The 18,389-nt window shown below is 40.3% G+C and overlaps 2 protein-coding genes across 3 annotated transcripts in view; one reads left to right on the forward strand and one right to left on the reverse strand.

Moving 5' to 3' along the window:
- Positions 1 to 513: 513 nt before the first annotated feature.
- On the reverse strand, positions 514 to 3,887 carry LSM5 (LSM5 homolog, U6 small nuclear RNA and mRNA degradation associated). Its single transcript, XM_003982919.5, has 5 exons — positions 3,732 to 3,887; positions 2,510 to 2,605; positions 2,193 to 2,220; positions 1,173 to 1,245; positions 514 to 771 (listed from the first exon to the last, which is right to left on the reverse strand). Exons 1-5 carry the CDS (start codon positions 3,775 to 3,777, stop codon positions 739 to 741), a joined length of 276 nt encoding a protein of 91 aa, XP_003982968.1. The 5' UTR covers positions 3,778 to 3,887; the 3' UTR covers positions 514 to 738.
- A 6,458-nt stretch (positions 3,888 to 10,345) lies between these two features.
- Positions 10,346 to 18,389, forward strand: part of AVL9 (AVL9 cell migration associated) — a 68,815-nt gene continuing 60,771 nt past the window's right edge. The window contains exon 1 of one of the 2 annotated variants that reach the window (XM_003982920.5): positions 10,346 to 10,588. In XM_003982920.5, coding sequence (XP_003982969.1) covers positions 10,496 to 10,588 — 93 coding nt within the window. In that variant the 5' untranslated portion in view covers positions 10,346 to 10,495. Of the gene's footprint in view, positions 10,589 to 10,846; positions 10,991 to 18,389 lie in introns of those variants that run through there. The other variant, XM_045052570.1, reaches the window with a different exon arrangement.

Genomic DNA, 18,389 nt, shown 5'->3' on the forward strand with positions numbered 1-18,389 from the left:
TAACTAGAAGTTTGCTTGTTTTTGGGGGGTGTGGGGGGTTGTTTTTTGTTTTTTTGAGAGTGAGCGCATGCATGAGGGACAGAGAGAGGGAGCAAGAGAGAGAATCCCAAACAGGCTCCACCCTATCAGAGCAGAGCCCGACGCAGGGCTCAAACTCAGGAACTATGAGATCATGACTTGAGCTGAAATCAAGAGTCAGACCCTTAACCGACTGAGCCACCCAGGTGCCTGCCCCAGTTTCCTTGTTTTTAATAGGAGTTAATGGAACTTAAGTTTGATAGAAAAATCATTTCAAAGCATCAAGAGTTTAAATGGAATTCTGTAAGTAATCATTTCAGGTTTTTCAAACACAACTGTTCAAAATCAAAGTGTGTCATTTTGTTCGGAACAATTTTTGAGAATCAAATGGTCACGTACCTAAGAAAAGGGACATAAAATGACAGGAAAGCAAGTGACAAAATAACTACAATACTTGTTACACTGGCTATTGCAGTACAAAAAATAAAATGACAATTAACCAAAAACATTTTTATTTTCGTCTTCAAAGAACAAACTGTTCTTCTTTTTCCAAGATAATAATGATTAACTTACAAAAATGGGCATTTACAATACATCTTCAAAACATTTCCCTTCAACGGGAAACTTAGATTTACAGAATCCAAACATTAAAAGGTTAAAAAAAAAATTCTATTTTGTTGTCATTATAAAACTAAACAGAGTTAAGTCAAGGAAATCCATTCATACTTCAGGTCCTTCTCCTCCAGGAACCAGCTGCGTAGAAGGAAAAAGAGTTTATTAATAACACCACCACCCGCACCATCTAAAAACCCTTCCTCATCAATCCAAGCCACTTGCGCCTCTCTGCACCTCCCTCACATTCCCATTTTCTCCGGGTCATCACTTCTGTTTACAGTTCCCAACATCATCAATTAATACTCAGAGTCTAAACAATGATTCTCGACAAACTAAAAGATTAAATAGCCCAAGCAAACTAACTTTTAAGCCTAAAGTCATCTCCAGCAGCTCAGCTTTAGAGCCTTGATCACGAGAGCATCTCCTTCCCAACTTAAGCGCCACTGAGACATGAACATCTCATCAAGCAAGGTAATCTGTAATCCTTGCCCCACAAAAATGCGCTAACATCTAAACAAAACAGCTTTACTGTGTCTTACCATTGTTATATTATTTCCATTTAACAAAATCTGATCTAATTTAGTGATCCTTCTTCCTTCTGGTGTGATTTCACTAAATGAAGAGATAAAATAGAGTCAGGATAAACAATGATAATCAAAGCCAACATTTTGACCCCTAAAAAGGTTTTTCCTGTATATAAATGAATGTGAGGTCAAGCAATTACATCAGTAGTTTTAAGAGGCAATGGTTATTGACTGAATGATGTACATTCTTCCCCAAAGGCAACAGAGTGAACTGACTGGCTTAAGATCCACTCACTGGGACTGACCTTCATAAAAGCTGAAACTTGCCAAAGAGATCAAATATGAAATGAAATATTTACTAGCCTCCCTTTTTTACTATTACTTACCACTAATCCCTATCTGTTAAACAAATCTTTAATCAATTCAATTTTGAAAGCAGTTACTAGTCATGATCTTTGTAACTAATATAATGGAACAAGCATTTACATTTTTTTTTTAACGTTTATTTATTTTTGAGACAGAGAGAGACACAGCATGAACGGGGGAGGGGCAGAGAGAGAGGGAGACACAGAATCGGAAGCAGGCTCCAGGCTCTGAGCCATCAGCCCAGAGCCCGACGCGGGGCTCGAACTCACGGACCACGAGATCATGACCTGAGCCGAAGTCGGCCACTTAACTGACTGAGCCACCCAGGCGCCCCACAAGCATTTACATTTTATGCTATACATAGTTAAATGCTCTTATTATCAGTACCTTGATTTGCTTGAGCCCAAAGATTCCTGGCAGTTTTGAATATTTTTTACTTTAAAGCTCTGTCTCCATTAACTTCCTAACAATTCATTAATAATTACATCATGGTTATAACTGTGTTCCAATTTTACTAGCATCCAATTTTATCAGTAGATAAAATTTCTACCTTCAAGGTATTTCTAACAGGTAATGTTTTCCCACAAATCATTTTAAACTCATTAATACTAAAATTACTTTAAAGAAAGATTTCCCCCAATTCTTTAATTTTTTAACACTACTACTCACAACTCAGTGACATCCTCCAGTACCATATCTGAAATTTGGTGTTAAGAAAATAAATATACCAGGTTGAATTTACTCTGGCTTCTGCCTTTATTCAGTTTTAGTTACAATGTTTAACACAATAGCTCAAATGCAAAATACATGTCAGTGGTAGGAACTTTACCTTCTTTCAGTATATGCACCTCTTAAAACACCATCACAAGTTCCCTGAGAATAAATTTTTATTATAATAATCAGTAAGAATTGACTGTTGATACTCTTACTTCTGTTCTTAAATACTGAAGAAAAACCCACACCACCACCACCTTTTAAAAGGATACTGACAAAGTCATCAAATCCCAAAAGTGTGCCAACAATCTCTTTATCACTCTTCATCACAATGTGAATTCTTGATCCTATACATTTGTCCACAAGTTCTATATTTAAAAAAGAAAAAAAGAAAAAAGAAAAAAAGAGGGGGTAGAGAAAAAAAGATTATTTTACCATTACTTCAACAAATATTTAACTGTCTACTGGCACTTGGTCCTTGCATGCGGTGAAAGATAAACCGGGAAAAGTATTCATTCAAAATTGTACATTTTATACTACATAGCTCTGTTGCATAATCAACAGAAAAATTTTCTGTATTCACTACTTACCTCTCCTTTGTTGAAATTTATCACAGTCGTGGTTTTATGTTATTGTAGGTTGTTTGATTAACCTATGAACCTCCTCCCCCTCAGAGCCTAAACCCCGTTTTCGCATGTCTATTTCCCCAATGGGCAATGCCTGACATATACTAAGTATTCAAAAAGAGTCTGTCGAAGGAAGAAATGAAAACTTGTAAATCATGGCCACCTCCGATAACTCAAATGAACCCTTTAGCTACAAAATACTGGAAGAGAGAGGCACAACCGTCTTTACCAGAGATTTCTTCCTGTCATTATTTCTGTGCTCTGAACGCAGTTGCGTTTAGCTGACTTAGCATTACTTGGCATGATATTTATTTACTTGTCCCGTGTTCTATCTCTTCCAATGCTATGTGCTATCTGAAACCAATGGATGTGATTTAAATTTGCCGAATAGTGCCCAGCCGTTGCGTCTAGTGCACACAGCCTCAGTGACAAAACTAGTTTCCAGATCTCCCTTTTAGGCTCATTCCAGACGCCAGTGCTTCTCTCAAGAACTAGCCAGACTAACTGCAGGGTCTAATCCGGAGCCTAAATACCAAGTTGAGGAGTGGGTAGGCTACCCATGACTGTAGAGGCGAGCCCACAACAAAGAAGGCCGAGGACACATTCACTAACCGTGGACCTTTTTGGGTGACGGTTTGGTTGGGGAGTCACAAGTTCCCGCCTCAAGAACTCCTACCACGCTTAAAAGGCATGAGCGGTTGGGGAAAGCAGAGACTTGGGAGCTTAGAAACCAGCCCGGGAAAAGTAAAGCAGTTGTTCCGACACAATTCCCTAACACTCGGCTAAGGGCTACTTCGGCTGCAGACCCTCGGCCCCCAATGCTTAGCTTGAGCTCTCCGGGTCCCCCTCCGTACAGGACAACGATTACCTAGAGGAAGCAGCTGCGACGGGTTAGTAGTAGCGTTCGCCGCCATGGCTACGCCGGAAGTGGCCTGCGTGCATCGACGTTAGGACGGCGAGTTTGAAAGAGCGCGCTTCCGCTCTCACCCCCAACCCGCGCAGTCCGGGCAGGCTCTACCAATCTGAGGCCGAACATGCGATCCAGCCAGTCCACGCGAGTCGAGCCCAGTCAGTTCTTTCCGCGGTCCTGAGATCTCGGGAAGTATTTCTGTCCAAGGGACGTGGTGCGGCCTCAGCAGATATCTGCATTCCCCAGGCAGTTTCCGACAGACTTTAAAGGTACTGCCTTGTGAATAAATTCTTCCTGAACCTGAAAGGTTTTGCAAATTAGGAAAACCTTTGAGTCGTCTTATTTTATCCTATAAAGTTGCATCTCATCTCAAGTCAGGATCTTTTGTCGGACCAAATCAATTCGTTTTTCCCGCCACCAATTCACTGTTACAATTTTTGTAAAAACTGTTTTCTAAAGAATCAACCGCTTTTAAAAGTCCAGTGAATTGAAAACCCACAACCAGCATTTATTTTTAACTTTTCTAGGGTGGAAATTTAAAATACGTTTTCTTTTTCTTTCTGCTACTTTATTTAATTTATAGGAGTCTAATTTATTTTAGACTTTGTATTCACTTTCAACAGATACTTACTGTTTTGTCTAACAAGCAACCACCAGATGTCACTCTTTGTTAAGGCCATCACACCTAGAAAACCTTAATGCTTTTTAACTTGTTTTGAAAAAAAAATTTTTTTACATTTATTTATTTTTGAGAGAGAGCGCAAGCGGAGGAGGGGCAGAGAGAGAAGGAGACAAAAGAGTCTAAAGCAGGCTCCAGGCTCTGAGCAAGCATTCAGCACAGAGCGGGATGCGGGTCTCGAACCCACTAATGGTGAGATCATGACCTGAACCTAAGTCAGACACTTAACCCCCTAAGTCACCCAGGCACCCCTGCACTTGTTTTGAAAAGAATAGAAAGCAGACAAATTCTCTGCCTTAAGTCTGTTTTGTTTGTGTCCCAGGAACTTAAAGCCGAGGAGTCTAAACAGGAGAGAGCAGAAAGAACATCACTCATTCATACAACAGATAGTTGTGATGCAGCCATCATTAATAGTGTGCATTAGTTACACACTAGTTGGCATTTCGCTGAGTATAAAATTTACAAAACAGAATTACAAGGTCTTCCCTTGTAGGAGCTTAAGGATGAATGGGGGAGGAAGACTACTAACAAACATTGTGTGCAAGAAACAAGAAATTTAATACAAATTAAATTATAGCAATATAATATAAAAAATATATAAAGCAAATCCTAGAGAACTAGAGATCCTTGGTATGGTTTAAGGCAAATATCAACAAGAAGGGTTCAGAAGCAGATGGGTCCTTCAGTTCAAAGCTTCCTTGGGTTCAGCCTTCTAAATACCAAGCCAATTCTGGCTTTTTTGCATTTCATAAATACTGAGCACTTACTATGTGCCAGAAAACTTTCAAATACACTTAATCCTAATTTTTATGACTGTCCTGTGAGACAAGTGTTCGAATGGAGTTCCTCCTACTCAGAGAGGTTAAATAACGTGCCCACTGGTCACATAGTTTGGGAAGTTTCACAAAGGAATTGACGGAAGGCTAGTCTTAGGAGATAAATAAGAATTGGGTAGGCAGAAAAGGGGTAGAAGCAGCATTCCAAACAGAGGGAACACTGTGTGCAATTGGCATATGTCCACCACCAAAACTCTCACTTCACTTTTATGTAAATCTTAACATACTTCCTCTAAGTTTGGCGTAAAACTCTTACCTTCCCAAATGTTTTCCCTATTACTTCATTTTATTTTATTGGACTTAACAGTGTTCTGCTACCCAATTATGGTAAAATGCTGCTCATCCTTCAAAACCCTGCTCAAAGCTACCTGGGTGGTTCAGTCGGTTAAGCATCTGACTCTTCATTTCAGTTCAGGTCATGATCTCATGGTTCATGATTTTGAGCCCCGTGTTGGGCTCTGTGCTGACAGCATGGAGCTTGCTTGGGATTCTCTCCCCACCCCCCCTTCTCTGCCCTTCCCCAGCTCATGCTCTCTCTCTCTCAAAATAAATAAACATTTAAAAAAAAAAAAAAAAGACCTTGCTCAAATGTGACCGCCTCTGTGAAGCTTTTCTGACTTGCAGACTTGATAGGCTCTTTCATTGTCCCATGACAACTTCAATAGTTCTCAGAAGGCTCTCAACGTATTCTCCTATAATTATCTTTGCAGAGGGTTACCTCCCTCCCCAAAGACTCTGGAGTTCCTCTATGTCAAGAATTTTGGGAAGCTATAGAGTACAGTAATTAAATTCATTGGTTCTGAGGGGTGCCTGGGTGGCAAGGTTCATTGAGTGTCTGACTCTTGATTTTGGCTCAGGTTATAATTTCAGAGTCTTGGGATGTAGACCCAAGTCGGGCTCCTTGTGGAGCCTGCTTGGGATTCTCTCTCTCTCTCTTTCTCTCTTTCCCTCTGCCTCACTCCCCTGCTCTCTCTCTGTCTCTCAAATAAATAAAATGCAAAAAATGTATATATATTTTTAATTCATTGGTTCTGAAATTACATGACTTTGGTTCAAATCCTTTCCCTACCACAATTCCTTCTAGTTAATTTGACCTTCAGCAAGTTATTTAACAGAAGTGTCAATTTACCCACTGGAAAAAAATGAGGATGATAGTATCTACTTTAGGATTGTTGTGAAGATTAAATGAAATGATCCATGAAAAGTGACCAGCTGAGGACACAGTGCTTATTCATTAAATGTGAGCTATTATTGCTTATCTTTATTTCCTAATACTTATTAACATGATGGGTGGCTTCGAGTGAGTGCTACAAACGCTAGCATTGCTGGCTGGCTTCACATATATCTTGTTTTTATAACCAGACATAGACAATGGGGGGGGGGGGTGGGCAGAGGAAGAGGGATAGAGAATCTCAAGCAGGCTCTATGCTGTCAGCACAGCTGCACTTGGGGCTCGATCCCACAAACCATGAGATCATGACCTGAGCTGAAATCTAGAGTTCAACACTTAACGGACAAACCACCCAGGTGCCCCTTAAATTTCTTTTTAAATTTCTTTTGATGCACTGTGCCTACCACAGTTCCAGGTACACTGTAGGGTCTAATGAATGTTCTTTAAACTGATTCCATTTATTCATCCCCATCAATATCCTCCTTAACCTTCATAGGATTCTAAAGACAAAGTAATGCCAAATTTGTTTGTGACACCCTTTTCCTTCCCTGGTTTTCTTTTCTATTTCTGTCCTTGTTTTGTTTTCACGATACCATAATGAGAATAGGGACCAAATTCAAGACATTGTCCCTATGTGATAAAGTTTACAATTCAGGAAAAATTTGCTTTGAGAAAGTCAATACTTTAAGTTTTCCATTAGCAATTTTCAATACTATTGATAAAGAATAAAGAAAGTCTCTTTATACTCTGAAAAAGGAAATATGGTTCATTTACACAGTAGAGTTAATGGGGATTGCTTTAGAGTGGTTTTATTTTATCATGTTCTCTCTTGAGGCAAGAGGCAAAAAGAAACAACAGTCCAATTCCAGATGGAGAGTTCATTTTTAATTAACTTAAAAACATGTCATAGCTCTGTGTCTCCAGGGTTTTTCCCCCCTTAGCCCTTACTTACAGAGCTAACATAAAATAGAATCTATAATTCATCATAAAATATATATAACCAAAAGAGGCTCTTCAACTTAATATGTGTTCAGAAAAACTTTTCTAATTTTTCTCCTCTAGATAAATGTTATCATAAAAATACAAACAAAAGTTTCCTTTCAGAATAATGTTCAGAAAGTATTGTTATCTCAAATTACTCACAATCTTGATAATATTCTTCCAAAATTTTAAAATAAGAGAAATTTCTGGGTTTTTTTTCTCAATAGATATTTGTCCTTAAAAACAGTATCTTGTTAGTGAATTCATTCTATATTAATACAACTTATTCAAAAACCAATATAAGGGGCCCCTGGGTGGCTCAGTTGGTTAAGCATTCGACTCTTGATTTCAGCTCAGGACATGATCTTAAGGTCATGATCTCATGGTTGTGAGACCAAGCCCCACATCTGGCTCTGTGATGGAAGTGGAACCTGCTTAAGATTCTCTCACTCCCTCTCCTTCTGCCCCTCCCCTGTTTGTGTGAGCTACTGCTCTCTCATTCTTAAAAAAAAAAAAAAAAAAAAAAAAAAAAAAAAAAAAACCCACACACAATGTAAAAGTTATTCTAAAATTTTTTAATGTTTTTGTTTTGTTTTGTTGGGGAGAGAGACAGTGCAAGCAGGGGAGGGGCAAAGAGAGAGGGAGATACAGAATCCGAAGCAGGCTCCAGGCTCGGAGCTATCAACACAGAACCTGATGTGGGGCTCAAACTCTGGAACTGTGAAATCATGACCTGATCTGAAGTTGACGCTCAACTAACTGAGCACCTAGGCACCCCTAAAAATTATTATTCCAGATGGACCAGTGTGTATATTTAGAGTTGGAAAAAAATTCTGCACATTCCCTTGCTCATTTTCTCTCCCGAATTTCCCAGTAACATACTTTTTAAACATTTAAGCAACCAAATAGTTATGAATAAATGATGTAGTCTTAGTTGGATTGTCTAGGATGCAAAGTGATATTTATAAAGCTGTTACTGGGTCTCCTGCACAATGAATTAAACAATTGGTGTTCACTGCAGGTGTAAAGTTTTTTGTTTTTTTTTTTTTAATATTTTTTATTTATTTTTGAGACAGAGAGAGACAGAGCATGAACAGGGGAGGGGCAGAGAGAGAGACACACAGAATCTGAAGCAGGCTCCAGGCTCTGAGCTGTCAGCACAGAGCCCAGCCCAGGGCTCAAACTCACAGACAGTGAGATCATGACCGAGCTGAAGTCGGATGCTTAACTGAGCCACCAAGGCGCCCCAGGTGTAAAGTTTTAAGATGCCCTACCCTTAAATCTTTTTAAAAAGTTTGTTCAATTGGGGACACCTGGGTGGTTCAGTCGGTTAAGTGTCTGACTTGGGCTAACGTCATGATCTCAAAGTTGGCTACAGCTCAGAGCCTGGGGCCTGCTTTAGTTTCTCTCTCTCTCTCTCTCTCTCTCTCTCTCTCTCTCTCTCTCTCTCTCTCTCTCACCCTGCCCCTCCCCTACTCATGCTCTGTCTCTCTCAAAAATAAATAAATGTTTTAAAAAAATAAAAAAGATTGTTCTAGTTTAATTTTGGCTATGCCAATTGTGGAAAGTATTGAGACAGATGAAAGAAAACAGTAATATATTCTGCATACAAGGAATAATATAGTTTTACACAGAGTTCTGAACCAACACCAAGAATATTGCAATATAATAAAGAAATGAAAACTTTCTATAGTATTTTTTTTAAATGTTTATTTATTTATTTCTGAGAGACAGAGACTGAGCACCAACAGGGGAGGAGCAGAGAGAGAGGAAGACACAGAATCCGAAACAGGCTCCAGGCTCCGAGCTGTCAGCACAGAGCCCGATGCGGGCCCGAACCCACAGACCGTGAGATCATGACCTGAGCCAAAGCCGGACGCTCAACCGACTGAGCCACCCAGGCGCCCCTCTATAGTATTTTTATTAGCATTAAAACACTTGTACTGAATCATAGAAAAATAACTTAATTACAGGAAGCCTACTGTTTTTCTCAGCTTTACTTCAATTAGAATGCAAGTTCTTAAATTACAAGGTCAGGAGTGTAAAATATCAACTGCCAACGTTGTCTAAACTAAGGGATATGCACGAATAATGACAAACTTCACAGCCAATTATTGCAGTAATCTCAAATTCTATTTGAAGTAGGCCCCTACCTATCCTTTAGTTTTTAAAAATAAAATTGAAGTAGTACAATACAGTCAGTAAGGAAATTAAGAATCCTGGTGACAATAGATGATATATATTTTGTACTGACCAGAGTACTAAACCCAGAAAAAGAATGAAAATAATATGTATTTTTTAAAATATCGGTACTGGAATAATCATTTACAGGTCTCCCTATAAACTTCCTTTATTGTCGAGGATCTCTTCAGGCTTTAAAAGGCTTCCAAACTCCCATGCATAATAAAGAGGAAAAAAATATATAACGAAACAAAAGAAAAACCCTGGGTGAGCAAGTAATTTAAAGGTAAAATGCACAGGTATAGAGTCCCACTAATATGCCTCCCTGTTATCCCAGAGAGGGGAAGGAAATGAACGAAGGAATTGGATAATGGAGAGAAAACAAAAAAAGATAGTAAAAAAGGAGGAAAGCCAAGGAAAGAGGGAAAGGGCGGAGACTTTAAGAAGAAGAGAGGGCAAAGGAGGAGAAAGTGGGTTAAGATCAAACGCAAGCAGTAGGGGATAGAAGAGCCGGATAACCCCGCAAGCCCCGCCCCCAACCTCGGGCCCCCCCCCCCCCCAACCCCGCACCAGGCCCCGCCCCGTCAGGTTCCCTCAGGGTCCTGCCCCGCCCTGCCTCGCCGGCGGCGGCGGCCGCGTCAGGTGACAGCCCGGAAGCAGCGGAAGCGGATGAGGGAAGCGCGGCCCCGGCCCTGGGGGCGGCGCGCAGCTGCAGGAGCTTCGGCCTCCTCCGGGCCACTGCGCGGCCCTCATGCGGCGCCCCTGCTGACACCTGAAGTCCGCCGCTCGCCGTCCTCCTCGGGACCGCAGGGTCGCCTGGCCCGCCGCCCTTGGCGGTTGAAGTCGTCGTCTTGCGGGCCCGCGGCGGCCGCCCATGGAGAAGTCCGGGCGGGGAGGCGATGGCGCCCCCCGGGGGCCTGTACTGCACATCGTGGTGGTTGGCTTTCATCACAAGAAGGGCTGCCAGGTGAGGAAGGGGCCTGAATCCGCTCCCCCCCCGCGGTTCGTGCGGTCGCGCTCAGCCGGCGCCCACTTCCCTCAGCCCGCCTCCGTGCTGCCTTAAGCGCCCTCGGCCCATCTGATCTTGATACCATTCCTGCTCTAGCACTTGTCCCACGTGAAGCCCATCCCCCACACTGCCTATTTCTCCTGCCCTGAAAATTGTGTTTTGAGCAGTCGAGGAGCTACGTGTTGGTATGTTGGGGTGGTAGGTGTTTAGGTTCTTTGGTTTAGGTTCTTTGGTGGGAGGAAGGAATCGAAGGTCAACCCCACTCAGTTCCTCATTCATTTCTGCCTCCATTGACTTTCTGGATGTACACCCATTATGGGAGGCTTTAGAAAAATTCAGCACTTGGACTGCGTCTTCAAGGTAATGAACTCGGTGGGCTTCCACGCAAATGCCTCGGGTTGTTTGAAGCAGGCGGCGGCGTGGGAAAATCCACTTCTTTGTTTATCTGTGGAAGCCCTAGAATCCGTCGTGTTTGGGTGGTGTATTGACTCCTCCCCCGCTTCCCATTGGGCCTTGCTTTTGCTATTTGATCTTGTCCAAATCTTGCCTTTTGGTGAGAGATTGACCTTTCCAGTTCAGTTGCAGTAAGAGAAAGTGTATTTATCTAGCAAAGAAATGTGCAAATATAAAATTATTTTTAGCTTCTTCACTGAAATAGTGAATAGGAACAATGGAACGTTTGCAGTATATGTTTTGGAGTCAAGGGAACAAAATAGAAGCAGAATTATTTAATGAGCCCAAGTACTGGAAGGCAATGATGTCATAATGTGCTAGTGAACAGGAAATTGAAATGCTTGAAGTATTAAAACTACTGACTGCTACGCCTAGGTAATGTAGCATTTCGTTTCTTGGGTTTCACAGAAAATGTAACATTTTGAAAGACTTACTGGCAAAATTTAAATTTGTTAGAGGATGATGAAAGTGGAGTGAAAAGATGGTTGTGTTTGTATGTGTTCTAACGACTGCTTGACTTTAAGGTATTCTTTATCTCTCAGGGAAAAGCATAGAAAGATACCAACGAGGATGTGGCCTTATTTAGTGTGGTGTTAAAAAAATTCCAGGCAGCAGCATAAGTTTTGTGTTTTTGTTTTTTTTTTAACGTGGCTGTGCATTTACAAGTAAAAGGATGGATTTTTGAGATTGTACCATGGCATGCAAACTGTTCATTGGACTTTTAATGCTTTTTCAAATTTTAATTCCAGTTTGACATAGTGTTATATTAGTTTCAGATGTACAATACAATGATTCAACAATTCTCTACTCAGTGCTCATCACTATAGGTATAATCCTAATCCCCTTCACCTGTTTCACCTGTCCCCTCCCACCTACCTCTGGTAACCACCAGTTCCCTATAGTTAAGAGAGTGGTTTTTTTTAAAAGGTTTGTGTCTTTTATACCTTGCTCATTTGTTTCTTAAAGATTTTATTTTTATTTATTTAAAAAAATTTTTTTTAACGTTTATTATTGAGAGACAGGGCATGAGCATGGGAGGGGCAGAGAGAGGTGGAGACACAGAATCCAAAGCAGGTTCCAGGCTCTGAGCTGTCAGCACAGAGCCGGATGCGGGGCTCAAACTCACAAACTGTGAGATCATGACCTGAGCTCAAGTTGGATGCTTAACCGACTGAGGCACCCAGGCACCCCAAGCCAGACTGAATGGGACTTTTAAAAATAAAAAGGAAATATTGGTAGGAGAAAGAATAGAATCTTTTAATTTTTTGCTGTCCTATAAATTCAAGATTATGTTTTATACCAGTTTTATTGTCAAAAGTAATATCAGTTGTACTCCCAGAAAGGAAAAATGATTTATTTTAGGAAACAAATGTAATGCTGTTTAGAAATTGAAGGAAACTGGACAACAGATTATGACATGAAGGAGGCACTTTGGGCTGAAGTGGCACACTAGGTGCCTTGGCATTTCACTGGATTCGTTAGGCTTTTGGTTGTAGTATTAGGGTAGTGGCAGCTGGTTTTGTTAAATGAACACTGTGCTGGAAATCAGGAGACCTGGATGACACCCTGGCCTCACAGCTTCATGACCTCCAGCAATTCCAAATCACTTAATTTTTCTGTAACATTTTTCCTCTACCAGATTTCTTCATGAGAATTTTAGACCTGGCAAGGGTCCCTGGAGATCATTCTACTCCCGTCTCCCTTAAGTTTACTGAAACCCGGAAAGGCTAAGCAACTTAAGAATACTTAGCAGGGCACCTGGGTGGTTCAGTTTGTTAAGCATCTGGCTTCAGCTCCGGTCATGATTTCACGGTTTATGAGTTTGAGCCCCTCGTTAGTCTGGCTCTCTCTCGTTAGCACAGAGCCTGCTTGGGATCCTCTGTCCCCCTCTCTCTCTCTGCCCCTCCCCACTCATGTGCTGGCGTGTTCTCTCTCTCTCTCTCTCTCTCTCTCTCTCTCTCAAAAATAAACATTTAAAAAAAATTTAGTATGATATCAGAAAACCCAGAGCTGGACAATAGTTAATGCAATAAAAACATTCAGAAAAACTATTGCAATAGAGGAAAACAGACCTCGGTATAGAACTGGACTCAACTCTGAATACATCAAGGAAAAGCAGACGTTTATAGCCAGGGAGCAGAGTGGGGGCAGGGGAGTCAATGGATGGAAAATTACTACATCAAGAGTAAAGGGGGTTTCTGGCTTAACCCAGCTGACAGGATTCTTGCTAAAATTAGACAATGCAGAGAAGAACAAGGAAGCGCAAAAGTCAGGCCCTAGTTGAAAAGAGAGTTCTGAGGAGACTAATGAAATTTTGATTGAGAGACTGTTAGCACTAACATTGAAACCCATATGTCCCTAGTCTTTGTTATCAACCATATATTTTTTTTAATGTTTATTTTATTTTTTAATTTTTTTTTAATCTTTTTATTTATTTTTGAAGGAGAGAGAGGAGACCGAGCATGATCAGGGGAGGAGCAGAGAGAGAGAGCGCGCGAGACACAGAATTTGAAGCAGGCTCCAGGCTCTGAGCTGTCAGCACAGAGCCTGACGCGGGGCACGGGGCTCGAACCCACGAACCATGAGATCATGACCTGAGCCGAAGTCGGACGCTTAACCGACTGAGCCACCCAGGCGCCCCATTTTAATGTTTATTTTTGAGAGAGAGTGTGTGCAAGCTGGGGAGGGGCAGAGAGAGAGAGGGAGAGAGAGTCCAGAGCAGGCTCTGAGCTGTTGGCGTGGAGCCCAACTTGGGGCCCCAACCAAAGAATGGTAAAATCATGACCCAAGCTTAACCAACTCAGCCACCCAGGAGCCCCAGTCATATCTCTTTTTTAAGAGCACTTTTAGGTTGTCGGCTCTTAGTCACAAGGGAAACTACACACCTTGTTTTTTATTTATTTTTTAATCTACATGATGTTTCACAGAGACCAGGGCAATTTTTTTTTCTTTTCTTTTCTTTTTTTTTTTTTTTTGAGAGAAAAAGTTCGAGCTGGGGAGGGGAAGAGAGGGGAGAGCGAGAATCCCAAGCAGGCAAGCTCCGCACTGTCAGTGCAGAGCACAATTTGGGGCTCGACCCACAAATTACTAGATCATGACCTGAGCTGAAGTCCCACACTTAACCAACTGAGCCACCCAGGTGCCCCAGACTAGGGCAATTATTTTCAAATAAATGTACTTGTTTAGTAGTGTCTGTTGTCTGGGTTACTGATAGAATGGAAGAAAATGCAAGGGATTCTGCCACAGTGCATTCAAAGATGAGAAACCTAGTATAGGTTCTTTTCTATTTTTTCTTAATTTTTTTATTTTAATTCCAATGTAATTAACATACAATATTCAATACAGTCAAATATAGCACGATATAGTGAAATCCCATCACCTATTTCACCCCCCCATCCACCTCTGCTCTAGTAAGCATCAGTTCCCTATAGTTAAGAGTCTGTTTCTTGGTTTGTCTCTTTTTTCCCCTTTGTTTTGGTTCTTAAATTCCGTATGAGTGAAATCATATGGTATTTGTCTTTCTCAATCTGACTTATTTCTCCTAGCATTATACTCTCTAGCTCCATGTTTGCAAATGGCAAGATTTCGTTCGTTTTTATGGCTGAATAATATCAACTATATACATACCACATATTCTTCATTCATCTATCCATGCTGCTTACATAATTTGACTATTGTAAATAATGTTGCAGTAAACATAGGTGTGCATATATCCTTTCAAATTAGTGTTTTTGTATTTTTGGAGTAAATACCCAGTAATGTGATTACTGGATTGTGTGGTAGTTCTATTTTTAATTTTTTGAGGAAGTTTCATACTGTTTTCTCCATAGTGTTTTCCACAGTGGCTGAACCAGTTTGCATTCCCAATGGATTCTTTTCTTACTGCTGACTAAAAGCAGCTTTTAAAAATTACACTTACCTCTCATAGCAGAAAATGAAGACCTTGTTTGGTTTTGCAAATCAAACAAGAATTTGCTATTTTTAAAGGTGCCTCCGTCGCTTAAGTGTTGACTCTTGATTTCAGCTCAGGTCATGATCTCACTGTTGGTGAGTTTGAGCCCTACATTGGGCTCTCCACTGTGAGTGCAGAGGGATGCTTTCTCTCTCTCAAAATAAACTTTTTTTTTTTTAAAAAAAGACTGCTATATTTAGTCAAAATCAAAATGCACAGTGAGCAAAATGATTTTTAGATTTATGTAGAGTATTTTCTAATTCTTGCAAGAGTCAAACATTTTAGTAGAACTTTTCTATTTCTCAAAAATTTTGGCTTACTGTTAATCTTTTGTTAATTTTCTGTTATTTCTCTGATGAAGGTTGGTTGGATAGATGACACTATGATTTCTGGACTTGAGAGAGTTATGGTTGGATAAGTGGATAATCCCAAAAACCTTCATTGGAAACCCTCTGTGGTGTTAGCCAGGTTGGATGTAGGGCACGCTAACACAGCCAGTGCACTCACACAACAGCACAAATGAATGAAAAATTTTCTCCCACTAAGTTGGCTGATAAAATTGACAGGTTAATTCTGTCAAAAACAATGAAACTTGTCAGAGATGTAATTTGCCCAATGGATGTGTAATAGTATTGGAAAAGATAGGAAAATAGTTTGTTCAACTCTATATTTTTTTCATTTTTGGCTGCCCTATTTTTTTTTTGTCTTAGTTTTTATAAAATTTCAAGAAGAATGTTGGTTTTGCCAAATTCTTGAGAGGAATATTATAAAAAAGTGTACTAAAATTTCCAATGTTATATTCGTTCTTAAGGGTGTTCCTCACTTCCACAAATCAGTGTCTTTTTATTTTTTTTCTTTTTTACATGTCCAATTCTTTTTTTATTTTGTTTTTTAAGTTTATTTTTTTTGGTAATCTCTACACCCAACGTGGGGCTCAAACTCACAAACCTGGGATCAAGAGTTGCATGCTCTTCTGACTAAGTCAGCCAGGTGCTTCTCAGTGTCTTTTTAGATGTCTTACAACTCTGCTTTCTTAAGCAGAGTTTAAAAATCCAATTGTTTTGGAAAGTGAATTTGTTACATGCATTAATTCTTAAGAATGTTTTAGAGACTGTTTCTTTAATCAGCATATTGAGTGTTTCAGAGACTGTAATTATGTAAGATTTCCCCCAGGATGGATTAATCAGCCACTGTATTCCAGGTGTAAAGGATTAAAAGTGCATGGCTCATTGAATTGTGATTCTGACTTCAGATTATTTTAGGCTGTGTGAGGGTATTTTGTTAAACTGCTCTTCCAAGTATTCAAAATTCTGCTGGTCTTGTTGATTACTTCTTTCTGTTATGCATAGTGAAAATTCCCATGTTTGGTTGTCGTTTGTAATTTATATTTTACTTATTTATTTTTTAAGTTTATTTATTTTGAAGAGAGAGAGAGAGCGCAAGAGAGAGCAGGCTCTGCACCTCCAGCACGGAGTCCAACTCCGGTCTTGAACTCAGGAACCTCGAGGTTATAACCTGAGGACTTAATCAACTGATCCACCCAGGCGCCCCATGTAGTTTGTAATTTTTAGATTGCAGTGAGTTAAAGTAAAACTTTGTGTAAAAGTAACGCCTTTCAGCAGTCATCTGGGTTAATTAGCATGATGACTTTATGTGGGAGGATATACTAAATCTTTGTAAACTCTTCTGTTACAAAGGTGTTCTGTAGTGCTATGATAGAGGAATCAGGTAGTTTCACATGAATCACCAGGTTAAAGCCATCTTTTTTTTTTTTTAATTTCTTTTATTTTTTTTAATTTACATCCAAGTTAGTTAGCATATAGTGCCACAATGATTTCAGGAGTAGATTCCTTAATGCCCCTTACCCATTTAGCCCATCCCCCCTCCTACAACCCCTCCAGTAGCCCTCTGTTAGTTCTCCATATTTAAGAGTCTCTTAGGTTTTGCCTCCCTCCCTGTTTTTATATCATTTTTGCTTCCCTTCCTTGTGTTCATCTGTTCTGTCTTAAAGTCCTCATATGAATGCAGTCATATGATATTTAGTCTTTCTCTGACTACGCTTAGCATAATACCCTCTAGTTCCATCCACGTAGTTGCAAATGGCAAGGTTTCATTCTTTATGACTGCCGAGTAGTACCCCTGTGTGTGTGTGTGTGTGTGTGTGTGTGTGTGTGTGTCTATGTCTATGTGTCTATGCATACCACATCTTTATTCATCCATCGATGCACATTTGGGCTTTTTCCATACTTTGGCTATTGTTGATAGGGCTACTATAAACATTGGGGTGCATGTGTCCCTTTGAAACAGCATACCTGTATCCCTTGGATAAATACCTAGTAGTGCAGTTGCTGGATCATAGGGTAGTTCTATTTTTAATTTTTTGAGGAACCTCCATACGGTTCTCCAGAGTGGCTGCACCAGCTTGCATGCCCGCCAGCAGTGCAAAAGAGATCCTCTTTCTCTGCAAACTCGCCGACATCTGTTGTTGCCTGAGTTGTTAATGTTAGCCATTCTGACAGGGGTGAGGTGGTATCTCATTGTGGTTTTGATTTGTATTTCCCTGGTAATGTTGAGCATTTTTTCATGTGTCGGCCCTCTGGATGTCATCTTTGGAGAAGTGCCTATTCATGTCTCTTGCGCATTTCTTCATTGGATTATTTGTTTTTGGGGTATTGAGTTTAATAAGTTCTTTATAGATTTTGGATACTAACACTTTATCTGTTATGTCATTTGCAAACATCTTCTCCCATCCTGTCGGTTGCCTTTTAGTTTTGCCGATTGTTTCCTTCGCTGTGCAGAAGCTTTTTATTTTGATGAGGTCTCAATAGTTCATTTTTGCTTTTGTTTCCCTTGCCTCTGGAGACGTGTTGAGTAAGAAGTTACTGAGGCCGAGATCAAAGAGGTTTTTGCCTGCTTTCTTCTCGAGGGTTTTGATGGCTTCCTGTCTTACATTTATGTCTTTCATCCATTTTGAGTTTATTTTTGCATATGGTGTAAGAAAGTAGTCCAGATTCATTCTTCTGCACGTCGCTGCCCAGTTTTCCCAGCACCACTTGCTGAAGAGACTTTTTATTCCATTGAATATTCTTTCCTGCTTTGTCAAAGATGAGTTGGCCATATGTTTGTGGGTCCATTTCTGGGTTCTCTATTCTGTTCCATTGATCTGAGTGTCTGTTTTTGTGCCATAAAGCCATCTTCTAACACAGCTGTGTTGAGGATCCCCAAACTAGACATAGAAGATGGTCATTCATCTTGTTTCCTACATTTTTGCACCTTTGAAGCCTTCAGATGTATCTTAAATGAAAAACTCCTTCATTTAAATTAAAATGAAAGTTTAATTTTATCACTTGATCA

This window comes from Felis catus, chromosome A2 (genome assembly GCF_018350175.1).
Source record: "Felis catus isolate Fca126 chromosome A2, F.catus_Fca126_mat1.0, whole genome shotgun sequence".
NCBI classification, from domain to species: Eukaryota; Metazoa; Chordata; class Mammalia; order Carnivora; family Felidae; genus Felis; species Felis catus.